The following is a 13,766-nucleotide window of genomic DNA, read 5'->3' on the forward strand; positions in this document are numbered from 1 at the left end:
CCTTTGTCATCACTCTTCTGATTGGTCCATGTCTTCCAGGTGAGGCTTTAAAGATGTCTCCTGGTCTGATGGTTGTTTCTGGTCTGTCTAGTTTCCTGGATGCTGTTTCAATCTGTCTGACCTCATGTTCATCATTGACCTCTGCAGTCTCTCCCTCTGTGATGTAGAGCTCTGTGTAGATCTCATTCAGAAGAGTTGAGTTTCCTGCTTTAGCAATCCCCTCAAACACACACTGGAACTTCTCCTTCAGACTAGATTTAAGTTCACGTCGACAAACTGCAGCTTCATGTCCTGAATGAACAAACAACAAATAGATTAGTGAATCACTTACATGGTAATTATTCCAACATTTCATTTCCCTAAAGAATAAGTGTGATTATGTTTTGTTCCATCTCTTGAGACATTAGTAAATGTTTAATTCATTCATCAGGTTCAATGTTCATAGAAATCCTCTTACTTCTCTGCAGACGATCAGCCAGCTCCTTCTGCTTCATTCTCCTCAGGAAGTTCAGTGTGATCTTCACAAATGCCTCTCTGCTGCTCCTCCTCTGCTCTTCATCCTCACCCTCCAACACCTCCTCATCCTCCCTCTGACTCGCTAAGCATTCTGGGTAATCTGGACTCAGATCCCTCTGAATCTTCTTCAGCTCCTCCTTCACAAAAGTCACAATGTTGTCCTCCAGCAGCTGGAACAGAAAACTATCTGAATGAGAACGAGACTGAAATCATGGAGACAAACATCAGATCCATGTTGGACAGACTGACAGTCCACTGGTCTACAAAGAGCAGCTTGGAGATGATGGAAAGTAGTTGTTGTCCATGTACAGACCTTAAATATGGAGTCCAGCGGTGTTTGACGCTGCTTCACTCTGTGAATGAATCATCAATAATTAGTTCACATTATTGTCTCCACCATCTGTAATTAATGTGTGTTTTCCCTACAAACATAAACCACAGTGAGTTAATGATAGTGTGTTGTGTAGTGAATGGTCTTATCAGAATAATCTCTACTGTGACATTAATAAAGAGGTGAAACCACTGATCAAAAACCTGATGACTGAGAATCACAGAAAGTCAATGTGTCAATCCTGAGTTTTTTCTACATAACTTGCAATTACATACAATACTCCTTCAGATAACGGCTATAGTATCATTTTACCACAGGGACAGAAAGACACTGTCCTGAACTATTTCCCCCTCACAGACACAGAATATCACATGTACAAGACATTATAATAGCTTTCAGTGCCTTTATATCTTACTTTATTGAAGCAGATAATTTCCTTGTTAGGTTAGAGAACCAATATCTCATCGTTGAGCTGGGTTCATGTTCTGGTTCTTGTGAGTCTGTTTTCTGTTGTTTCCTGGTCGATGGAGAAAAATCCTCAGTTCATCAGGTTTAAACAAGGAAGAGATGAAACTCATCAAAGTCCAACAGAAATATCATAACATACATAAACCCAGAAAGCCTCTGACATGACACAGTAACCTAGTCTAAAGGTGCTGCTTGTTTTACCAGTCGATGATGACAACATGAATTTTCCACAGTTAGTTCAGGACGTATTGTGGCTCTATAGTAGCAGGATTTACTCAGAAGTACATCTGACCATGATGTTAATTTTAAATTAATTTAAATCTTACTTCTTCAAAGTAGAGGGTTCTTGTCTTTTAAAGGTAATCTCTGCATCCTTTGATCGATCACTCTTCATAGACACACAGCTGGGTTCAGGTTTCTGCTGCTTCCTGATGGATTAAGAGAAATTCACTAATTGTCAACATTCAACAAAGTCTGAAGCTTCACACGGCGAACATCATATTTCACATATATAAACTCCAGGGGACAGTTATTATTCCTTTACCTCTTTACAGTGGTGGATTCTTGTCTTTTAAAGGTAATGAAGGCATCCTTTGATCGATCACTCTTCATAGACACACAGCTGGGTTCAGGTTTCTGCTGCTTCCTGATGGATTGAGAGAAATTCACTAATTATCAACATTCAACAAGTCCAACAAAGTCTGAAGCTTCACACAATGAACATAGTATTTCACATATATAAACTCCAGAGGACAGTTATTATTTCTTTACCTCTTCACAGTTGAAGGTTCTTGTCTTTTAAAGGTAATCTCTGCATCCTTTGATCGATCACTCTTCATAGACACACAGCTGGGTTCAGGTTTAAAGTCGTCAGATTCTTCTCTCTGATGACTCCTAGGAGACAAACATGAAAAACATTACCTCACAGTTACTGAAGCTGCTATAAAAACTAGAAAGAGCAGATCACTGTGGACCAACTGGACCACTGAGACCAGCTGAAAACCTGACTGAACACAAGGGGGCGCTCACTGACTTCTGTACTTCTTGTAACATTATCTTACCTTTTCTCAGATAAATGTTGTTTAAAATGCTGTTCTCCACTCAGAGTGGTTTTAGAGGGAGGGACTCCCTCCTCTCTGTCCTCACACTGATCCATGCTGCTGGATTCACATCAGCTCACACACACTTTCTACCTTCACCTGCAGAGGAAACACAAATCATTCACCTGAACATCAAATCCTTGACTTCATTTCTGCTATAAAAACATCAGCTGCTCCTCCAGTGACTGGTTCTTATTTTCTGATTCATATCAGTGTCAGTGGATGAAGTCAGACAGTGACTCTACTATCAGCTGTTGTTCTACTATCAGTCCACTAGATGGAGACATGAAGCTGTAGAAATCAAGATCACTTTATTGATGCCCACAGGGAAATTGTTTTGTCCAGGAGTTCCAAGATAACAGAACGTATTTGAACTAGACATAAACATAAGAATAAGAGTCAAATAAAAAACAGAATAAATAAAAATAAAATAATCTTATCCAATCTCCAATCTGCAATCACAGGCATGAGATATATAGACATTTCAAAGTGTCTCAGTGTTTGTTAAATGAAGTGACTGTGAAGTATCTTGTATGTCGATAAAGATGCACACGGGGAAACACGTTGTTATTATGACGAATAAATTATCTAAACTAGATTAAACTAAAGCAAAGTGACATCTGTACAAAAGCGTATTAAAGCGCACTCCCGAGATGGTCACACACACACACACACACGCACACACACAAAATGGCGGATAGATTTATAGTCGCCTCGTTCGTATACTTTATATTTTCAGCTCTGTCTCTGTCGCCGTGAACTATTTCTAAAGTGTTTCTGCTGAAACTAAACTGATGTTAAAGAGTTAAACATTATAAACAGAGTTTACACAGAGAAAAATATCTGTGACACAACAGTGATGAAAGTGAAAGTAACTTTAGACTTAAATCTGAGGCTGGATCCAGATTAATGAACATTTAATAATTTAATTTAATCTGATCATCACACTGTTTGATTCCAGTGAATCATTTATCTAATAATAATGTAGACTGATCTTCAAACAGAGTGATACAAACTTAATAATGAAATAAGAAGTGAACATCTTCTACAAACATTACAGAGCAGAAACAAACATTAAAGTTACTGAAGACAAAGTTAAAGCTTTAAACAAATCAAACTTACAGTTTATTTAACCAGTCCAGAGAGATGAAGAAGACTTCACTCCAACCTGAATACTGAACAGGTGAATTAGCTACTTCCTGGAATGAGGCAGGTTTTTACCTGTGATAGAGACAGAACAGGTTAGACAGGTTTATCTGTCAACATGTCTGTTCTTGATTCATGATCTTCTGTATCAGTGTGTTCAAGTTTCAGTTTAAGGAGTTTAATAATAATAGTTATGAAGATTAAACATTAATGCTGATAATTATAACAGTATGTCACAGGGAATATTTTTGCTTTTGATACATTTATTTTCTTGTTAACACAGATTGTCAGTGCAGGACTGGAGTATTTTCCTAAAGTAAATGATGTGAATAAATCCTCAGTGTAACTAAGCTGTCTGCTGTGAAGGATTCAGTTTGTTCCTCCTCATTATAAACAGACATAATGTTGACTGACGGCTTCTGGAAACACTCGTCTGATAGTTTCTGTGTTGTAGTAAAACACAGTCTGCAGTGTTATATCTAAAAAACGTGTTTATGATGCTTTTCATTCATAAATATTTAGGTTATTGATCGGATTTGGTGGTGAAACAGTGAACTGCAAGAGAGTCGAAAACATGACAGTCAGTTAAGATACAAAAGAAAAACGTTTTATAAGTAAAAATAATCACATTTTTACTGTTGCTATGTACATTTTCCTGACAACTTTCAAAGTTTGTGGACACACAGGCAAACATATCACCTGACAGTTTCAATAAAGAAAACAAATATATGAAATGAAGGGAGTAGGTTTGATTGTGACATTGTTGGGGAGACACAAAAATTCTCCAAGGCAGCACTCCTGAAAGTTGATGTTTCTTTTGCATTTGTAAACATGATTTCACATGATGTAAAGTAGATCAAGCAAATGATCATAGTCAGAAAACACACTGAGTAATGGACATGTTTCATTCATATCTGAGTACATAAGGAGAAGAAAACCCTGAGGATATAAATGAAGCAACATTTGAACAAGCAGATTAGTGTCCACTGGTTGTTATTCAGATCATCATCACACTAACATTTGTCACAGTGATGAATCTCAAGACTAACACATCCATCATTATTTGACCTCACCTGTGGAGTTTGGTGGTACAGTTATTGCCTGAGTAAAAAAAGTCTTTCACTTTCACACAGTTATTACATAGAATTTATTCCACAAAAATCTGTGGGGAAAATACAATAAAACCTCAGACTCTAGATGCTCATTTAAACATCTTCCATGCAAATACATGAAAACAATAACTCAAGGCGTTTTAGGCGCAGTGTTCAATGAGCACAATCTGTAATAAATGCGCATTTAAAAACTCACACAGAAATATGCAAATTACACACACAATCTATATCTTTACATCTGTACATCAAGTGAACACCAATTCCGTGGCATAATAATGTAATACTAAAAATATAATTTAATAATAATTAATTTCCACAGTCTTTCTACACTGTAGTTTATAGTTGACATATTATTTATTTTCAAGTACAAATATGTTTGGAATATTTTCTATTTTAAAAACCGGAAGAACTACCCTTATGTAATTTAACACTTCAAGTGTAATGACAGTTTCTGTCCACTAGAGGGAAGCAACACTCGTCTTCTGTATGTGAGTCCATAGACATGATAGAGTGAGAGCCACAGGCTAGGCTAGGTTAGCTGGTGCTAATTACAGCGGATTTTCTATGTCTGTTCTATTTAACTAATATAGTTCACTTAAATGACCCCTCGAATTAATGGTGTCCACAACTTTTAAATACAAATCGCTTTCTTCTTACAGTTTCACATTCTATATAATAAGCCGTTCAGTAAACTGAAGCTGTACTTCCTAGTTACATGTTCCCGATTGGCAAATTGAATCCGCTACCATCAAACTAAACTATATGACAGCAACTCATGACTAAAATAATCAGTGAGATAAAAGAGATATTTGATGATGTGCGTGAACTGCTTTGAATTGTGTGTTGAAAACTGGCCCCTTATTTTAAAGAAAATATTACCAGTGTTAATGGGGGCGATGATTAGCTCCGCGAGCTCGGCTAAACGTTTCTCCGTTTTAGGACACAGTGCCACCTTAAATAATATAATAATTATATGTTATTTCATATATACACACACACTAATTTTTGTTTACTCTGTTTTGCATATAGTTTGATATTCTGTAAGATAATAAAATAATAATGAAAAATAACGTGTTATTTTATTTTCGTAATAACATTTCAACCGGAAGTGAAAGCTATATGCAGTTTGTCTAACTTTACACTAATTGTAATGTAGTTACACTTTATGGCCACAAGAGGGCCTGGTTTTAACATAACACTGCTCTGTGTTTAGAGGTTAACTGGTTATAGATTAGTTTTTCGTGCACTATACATCTGTAACGAATAATTAATTTGAGCTGAGGTCTGATCCTATAATGTTCTGGTATATTACAAACTGTGGCCACCGGAGGGCAGTGAACAAACAACCTCATCAATCAACCACAATTATCATATATCATTTTATTTATTTAACCTTCTCAACTTAATATTATGTTCAAACATTATTTATTATTTATATCAAGCGCATATATTTTAACAGCATTTTATTTTAAATATGTAAATGTAATGTAAAAATAATAACAGTCCTTCTTCCAAGAGTTTTATTTTCAAAGACTAGTTTATTTTTATCCTGACTCTTTATTTTCCTCATAGCGGTGCGGTTATTTCGCTTTTTAGTTTTATTTTGTTGACCGGAAGTACTAATCGTATGCATTACTGTGAACTTAACACTTCAAGTGTAATGACAGTATCTGTCCACTAGAGGGCAGCGACACTAGATGTCTGTATGTGAGTCCGCACAAAAATAATCAGAGCGAGTGAGTACCCCAAGCTAGGCTAGGCTAACTAGTGCTAATAACAGCGGATATTTCATCCATTCACAGTATTGAGCCCTCGAGTTAACGGTGACTACAACTGTTAAATACAAATCGCTTCTTCTTATGGTTCCGCATCATATAAAATAAGTCTCATAATAACAGACTGAAGCTGTAACACTTCTGCTACTTAACGTTACATGTTCCCGTTTAGCAAATTTAATCCGCTACCATCAAGATAAATACAAGTGACAGCGATGCACGACTAAATTAATCATTGAAATAAAGGAGATATTTGATGCTGTGCGAGAATTATTTTTGAAATGTGAGTTGAAAAACTGGCCGCTTATTATCACGAAATAAAGAAAATACTGTCTGTGACAATGGAGAAGCTGGTTAGCTCTACCGCTAGCTCGGCTAAACGTTTCTCTATTTTAGGACACACTGTCGTCCTAAATAAGATAATAATTATCTATAATTTTATATACACACACTAACTGTAGTTTACTCCGTTTGACATATAATATTTTGTGTTTTATTGTTTATAAATTGTTTAACCGGAAGTGAAAGCTATATGCAGTCTCTCTAACTTTACACCAATTGCACTGTAGTTACACTTTATGGCCACAAGAGGGCGATAAAAGGCTTTACTGGTCTGTGTTTAGAGACTGGCAATACATTTATTTATTCATTTATTTATTTATTTATGGTTGTAACTTTACTTAAATGTAAATTAGTAGCTGATCCTGTCGCGCATAACCCTCCACTGATACCACTGCAGAGAGATCCAGGACCTGTCGGCTTCAAGTCACAAATTAACCCATAATAATTTAAGTTTTTTAGTGTCTTGCTGTTAAATATCAACAACTTCTACAACTTGCCAAGGATCAAACCAATAACCTCTCAATCCTTTGAGGGAGATAAGGTATAAAATATTTAACCAGATTTCATTATCTTGGATTCTTCTTTGATTTCACATACGATCAAATACTGATTGACATTGTCATCAGCAAGTAGGAAATGATCATCATTAATGAATATTAACTGTATGAATGCATGTAATGTCCAACGCCCCTGCTACAATACCTCACTTGGCACAGTCCACCTCCCCCTTCCTTAAATCTAGTTGGAATCATCCACTTCCTGTTTGCCAGTCTGGCCTCCTACCTGGACAGGTGTGGATGGAGCACATGGAACAAACATTTGGGTAATTTGAATCTGTGAATGAATGAGACTGAATGTCAATGTTTATTTCTCTGAGTTCACCTGAAATCCTTCAACTCAGACATTTACCAGTGAAATCATTTCACAAAACATTCAAATCCATTGGTACCATCCAAACCAGTTTAGTGAAGAAGGCCAGGACGTCATGTTCCTCTGTCCCTAAAACACCACCAGCTGGAAATGTGATGAAGAGAATCAACTAACAACAGGAAAACACAACTAAAGAGACACAGAGACAGACACTGCTCCATGATGAAAGACTAAAGTTGGGATGTTTTGTTTAACGTTTGAATTCTCTGGTATTCTCTCAACAAACCTTTAGTCTTTAATCAAGCAGCAGTAGTTGACTTCATGTCTCTTTAACTTTGATTTTCATGTTAAGTATAAGTTCAGTATGTTGGCAAAACCTTTTTATATATTAAAATAATGAATTGATTCCATTGAAACCACTATAGTACAAAGGCCAGAATGCCCCCCTCCCTCCTCTACCAGTTCAACCACCTCCACTGGCCCCTCCCACTGAGAGGCTTATTCTTACAATAAGAAGTTCTGTCAACTACCTTAAATAAAACACTAATTTCTATCTATAAAACTATAAAACAACATTAAATTAAATATATAGATGATTTAAAAAGCTACAAATCTTGACTGGAGAGTCACATTTTCAATAGTTTTTTAAACAAAGAAACAACTTTTAGATAAACTGTTCCATAAGAAAGGTCCTCTGTGTTTAAAGGTTATTAATTAAGATTTATGATAAATAAAACTCTTTACAATGATGTGAATGAATGTCTGAGGAAAACTGAAAAAAAGTCTGAAAAGTGAACGACAAATTACAAGAAAGAAGAACAAACTTATTAATAAACAGGTTTGGAGTTAAATTTTCTAGTAGTTTAACCATTTAAATCCTCACATTTATTATTATTATTATTATTATTAAGTTCTTTGTTTGTAGTTAGGACACATTCTCATAGCTTCATAAATTTATTCTCCATGACTCGTGACTTCGATGGAAAAATTAGATGATGCCTTCGAGGAAACTCGGAAATTCTTTATTCCAACTGGAACCGGAAGTACTATCCGGATTTAACAAATTTACCTTAACACTTCAGATATAATGACAGTTTCTGTCCACACCAGTTTCTGCATTTTGGACGCAGTGTCCAATGAACACATCTGGAGTAAATGCACATTTATAAACTCACACAAAAAGATACAAATTACACACACAATTGTTCTATCTTTACATCTGTACATTGAATGTTTTATAATAACAAAAGATATAATAATAATAATAATGTATGAAATACTTTTCTATTTTAACAGCATTTTATTTTAAATATTTAAATGTAACGTAAAAATAATAACAGTCCTTCTTCCAAGATTGTCCACAACTTTTAAATACAAATCGCTTTCTTCTTATAGTTTCACATTCTATATAATAAGCCGTTCAGTAAACTGAAGCTGTACTTCCTAGTTACATGTTCCCGATTGGCAAATTGAATCCGCTACCATCAAACTAAACTATATGACAGCAACTCATGACTAAAATAATCAGTGAGATAAAAGAGATATTTATTTTTAATATGTTACTACTTTAGTAATGAACTTCATAATCTTTACTATTTTAGTCATGATAATTCATATTCTTATATAAATGTTGGCCATTTTTCTTGTTCTCTTTTCTTCCTTTGACTTCCTCAACTCTTGTTTTTTTTTCCTCTTCCTTCACTGTAAAACTCTAGCCTGTCGTAGTTCTGGGTCCCATAACCCCCTCCTTGTGTTGCTCGGAAGGCGCGGGGGAGGACACGGCCCCTCCCCGGCCTGCTACTGCAGGGATGTTTGGTGGATCCAGGCCCCCGGCCACGGATGGGAATCGAACCGATCTCTTGCGACTTCCAGTCGCGGTTGAAACCCAGCACGCCACCGACGGCCCCTTCACACTTGAACCTCCTTTCTGAGCGGTTTTAAGTCTTTGCTTTGGAATCTGGACTTCAAAACACACCGACCCTTATAAGATTCGAACCCATGACTTGTAGACTGCCGAGCAGCCTCCTAACAGCCCGCGCTGTTTGACCCGACAAGTGGTTCAATGACGTTTACAACATTTGACTCTTCACTTTGGAATCTGGACTTTAAAAGTCTCCAGCACCGAAAAGATTTGAACCCATGTTCTCAGAGTCTCCAGACAGTCGTCTATCAGCGTGAGCTATGTGACCACATGGTTCGGACCTTTCTTAGAGCTTTTTGTTCTTCACTCGCGGTGGTGGACTTTACCTCTACACCAAAAACCCAGACCCCGCTGGCTCCTGCCTGGCCACTTCAACCAGAAATAGAAGTAAAAAATTTTATGTTTCAAGTTGAGAAGTAGCTCGGTGCGTTAAAAAGCAGCCTCCAAATCTGGAGGTTGCAGGTTCGAGACCAGGTTTTATAAATAAGCTTGTATGCTTGTTATTGTAAAATAAAACAAGTCTCTGAGGGACTTGAACTCGGTACCTCCAACCCTTCTTCTTGCTCCCTGAGCCACTTTCATCACATTTTGAATTTTCATCATTTTTGGAAATTTTCAATAAAAAAAGTTGGCTCCGCCTCCCACAGACTCCGCCCCTCTGAGGAGCCATTCAGCTCTAGATTCAACTCCCGACTCACTGAGCCGTTCAGTCAGTGACTCCCTCAACCTGAAGACTCTCAACCTCAGACTCTCCTCTGGACTCTGGAGAAGCTTTGAGTGTTGGACCAGTGAAGCAGCTGAAGACTGAAGACACAGTCTCTCAGTGTTTTTACAGCCACTAACCCTCCACCTCCAAATGTCTGAACCTTCTAACAGCCACAGCTCTTTGAGCTCATCTGAAGATCTTTAGTTTAACTTTGAGTTAAATTCACATGAGCAGAAGAATTCTTCTTAGAGTTTCATCTTTGAATTAAATCTTTTCTTCACTGGACAGATTCCTGAGTCTCAACATTATCAAAGACCTGAACACTTTAAAGCCACAGAAACACATCGAGCAGCTTTTTCTGACTTTTATTAAAATTGTGAATAAATATCTGAACGGCCTGAAACACTCAGCATAAGCACACATGAAAAAACACTAAAAACATTAAACATTCATGATATAATTGACGGTAGCTGAACATTTAAACTTGTTTTAACATCACAGACGAGACATCAGCAGTTTATCTGCCCAGAAACATCCAAGAAAAACACAAAACATCTGGAAAAACAAAACATCTGCACATTTTTCAAGTATGACAGATTCTTTGGAGTAAAACATCCCGTCTTCATCATAGAGCTCATTCAGTCTCTGCAGTAACAAGAGTTTACATACAACGCCAGATCTGATCTGATCTGCTTTACGTCCTGCAGCACATTTGTAAAAAGAAACAAACAAACAAAAAAAAAAACATGACTAAACAATATTCCAAATTTAAAAAACGAATGAAACAATGGAGGTCATCCGTTTCCACTGCAGATGCCTAATTCCTACAAAGGTAATGAGAAAGTACAGAAAGATGACGCGATGCCTCATCACGCTGAAATCAACCAGGAGAATAATTAAGCTGCAGAAGGAGGAGGATGAGTTGATGTCTCATGTCTCAAGTGATAAACATCATAAACTTTAGCTCATCTGTACCTGACCTGCAGTCAGACGCTGGATGGGTTTTCTCCCACACATCTGTCTCATATCCTGGGCTTGGATCTCTCATCTGTGGGTTTGGTGAACACCGCAGAGCACTTCTAAGATCTGTCTCTACGTGAGTCCAAGCTGACGGTAAAGACATGGAAAAGACATGAGGACATGCACAACGGAAGACAAGAAAACCAAAATGTTTTATTCTTGTAGTGTGAACATTAATGTATCCTGGATCCCTGCAGGATTTACCTTGAAGTCTCTGACCTCTATCTCTTCTCTGAGCAGGATTTCAGGAGGAACATGGTTGTGTTGAGGTCTTGGTCCTGGTGGAAACTCACTGCATCACTGACTGTTCTCCTCAACATCCTGTCACTGCATTTACAAAAATAAATATTTGTAATGTCGTGTTTACCTGAACCATCTTAATATTAAATTAATGCTCAAACCAGTTTATTTGGGATGAAGCAGTGAAACGCTACATAATATTTCTTCTTAACTTTAGCAAAACAACACAAGCTCCTCCTCTATTAGCTTCAAAGCTAACAGCTAAACACGAACAGGAAGTCAACTTTAACACGAATTACTGTACCTGGATATAACTCTCAGTGTCTTCATGTCGGGTTTTACTTATTTGTTCCCTATACAGTGAGACCAAAGTCAGTTGCTAACTCAACATTAATCAGGTTAATTAATCAACACCATTGACTGATCAACACCTGTTCACTACTTCCGGTTTCTTCTTTTACGATAGTAAAATGACCGGTGACAGAGATTTGTCTCCATCTGGCGGTGAAACGATGAACTACATCATGTCGCTTTAATAACAACAGAGAGAAACCATCACGATCACTGCCATCCGGTGGTCACTGTCTGTAACTACAACTGTCTGAAGAATGTTTACTGCCCTCCGGTGGTCACTGCATGGAACTACAACTAACTCGTAACACTGTAAAAAAAATGGAAAGTAAGAAACTGATCATTAATCACTAAGGAAGGAGAAGGGATAGGATTAAATAAGCTTCTTCCTACTTCCTTTGGGACATTTTATGTTAAGATTGTTTTTGTAGTTTTGACTAGTTTGACTTCTGTGTGTGCTTTTTCATGTTCGAAGTAAAAGCTTCATTCAAAAATAAGACATAAAACAACATTTATTTATCGCACATGTTGGAAATGACCTTGTCACAGTAGTGCAGAAGTTGCTACGAAAATATATACAAGCAATCTACAAACAATAAAAGACAGTATGAAGTTTGAAAGAAGGTACAAAATACACAAGAACTTACAACGATCATTATGGAAAACCTAGAAGTGCCATTAATTAAGTCTTAAATGAGCCTTTAAGTTTTTCTGAAGGCGCTGAGCTCTTAATTTTAATTCTGAGACATTTTTTAAATAACGTCTCTGTAACCAGTCAGTGAAGAGTGAAGCACAACAAAGCAAAGTGTAGATGAAAGTGTGTCACAATAACAACAACAGTTTATCTCCATCTCTGACAATGATACATAAAGCAGAGGCTCGGTGTGAAAACTGCTTCCTGCTTCTTTTCAAATGAAATAAATGTTTGGTTGAAAAAGGTGTAAAATAAACAGAACAATAAATACAGAAGTGAAGAGACACATTAGAATATAGAAAGACTGTTGATGCTGGTTGATTAATGCGTCCAATAATTCAGGAGAGGGACTGGTCTTTACTTGTTGGTGTTAATAGTTTGTGCAGCTCTGTTGAGGATCTTTAATCTCTTGACTCCACCTCCCAGTAACATGGTCCAGTCAGAGTCTCTATACACACAAGCTGCTGCTGATTCAACCTCTGGATCATCAGGACTCAGCTCATCCTCTCTCAGCTCACATACCGTCCTGTTCACCGCCATCTGTAGAGAGAACAACAACAACAGTAGATAAGTCAGTGTTTACAGAGAATCACTTCATCATCAGCAGCAACAAATATTCACAGTCCACAGAATTCTTGAGGCTGAGAATATTTTTAACATGAAGGACAATATATATGGTTCCTTTTACAATTAAATCTACTTAACTACTACAACTTTAGTGATGGATTTCCAGCTGTTCCATTTCAATAAAGAGTCTGAGTGTGTTGATGAACATATCATGTGTTTCTGAAGCATCAGCTGACTAAGAAACATTGAAGATATCTGATGAAACTAATGACAGAGATACAGATGTGATGACTGGACCTCAGCAGAGGTTCTGCTCTGTAGAAAGACCACATGGTTACTAAATGTAATGATGGTTCTGTGATTTACAGGCTTCAGTCAGACTGATCTCAGAGCTGTGACAAAGATGAAACTGATCAGTTGTTTAGTTTTGAGGAGAAAGAACAAAGAGTCTGAGATCAGATCTGATGAATGAGGACCACTGTCTCTATTCATCTAGTAAGGCTGTCAGCTGGAATCCACATTTATTTCCTGAAAACATCAACACAACAAGCTTCAGGATGATCTGATTGTCTGACTGTTGTCTCTGTCTTTCTGTCCAGTCTGTCTC

The 13,766-nt window shown here is 37.1% G+C and overlaps 1 protein-coding gene and 1 long non-coding RNA gene across 2 annotated transcripts in view; both read right to left on the bottom strand.

Moving 5' to 3' along the window:
- Positions 1 to 13,766, bottom strand: part of LOC125000974 (NACHT, LRR and PYD domains-containing protein 3-like) — a 196,079-nt gene that overhangs the window by 64,829 nt on the left and 117,484 nt on the right. The window contains exons 3-4 of the mRNA XM_047576792.1: positions 2,087 to 2,209; positions 1,907 to 1,961 (exon numbers count right to left, since the gene is read on the bottom strand). Coding sequence (XP_047432748.1) covers positions 1,907 to 1,961; positions 2,087 to 2,209 — 178 coding nt within the window. The remainder of the gene's footprint in view (positions 1 to 1,906; positions 1,962 to 2,086; positions 2,210 to 13,766) is intronic.
- LOC125001087 lies at positions 10,668 to 12,152 on the bottom strand. Its single transcript, XR_007111498.1, has 3 exons — positions 11,852 to 12,152; positions 11,512 to 11,634; positions 10,668 to 11,394 (listed from the first exon to the last, which is right to left on the bottom strand). It is a non-coding gene; the product is annotated as an uncharacterized LOC125001087 (long non-coding RNA).

This window comes from Mugil cephalus, chromosome 23 (assembly GCF_022458985.1).
Source record: "Mugil cephalus isolate CIBA_MC_2020 chromosome 23, CIBA_Mcephalus_1.1, whole genome shotgun sequence".
Classification (NCBI taxonomy): domain Eukaryota; kingdom Metazoa; phylum Chordata; class Actinopteri; order Mugiliformes; family Mugilidae; genus Mugil; species Mugil cephalus.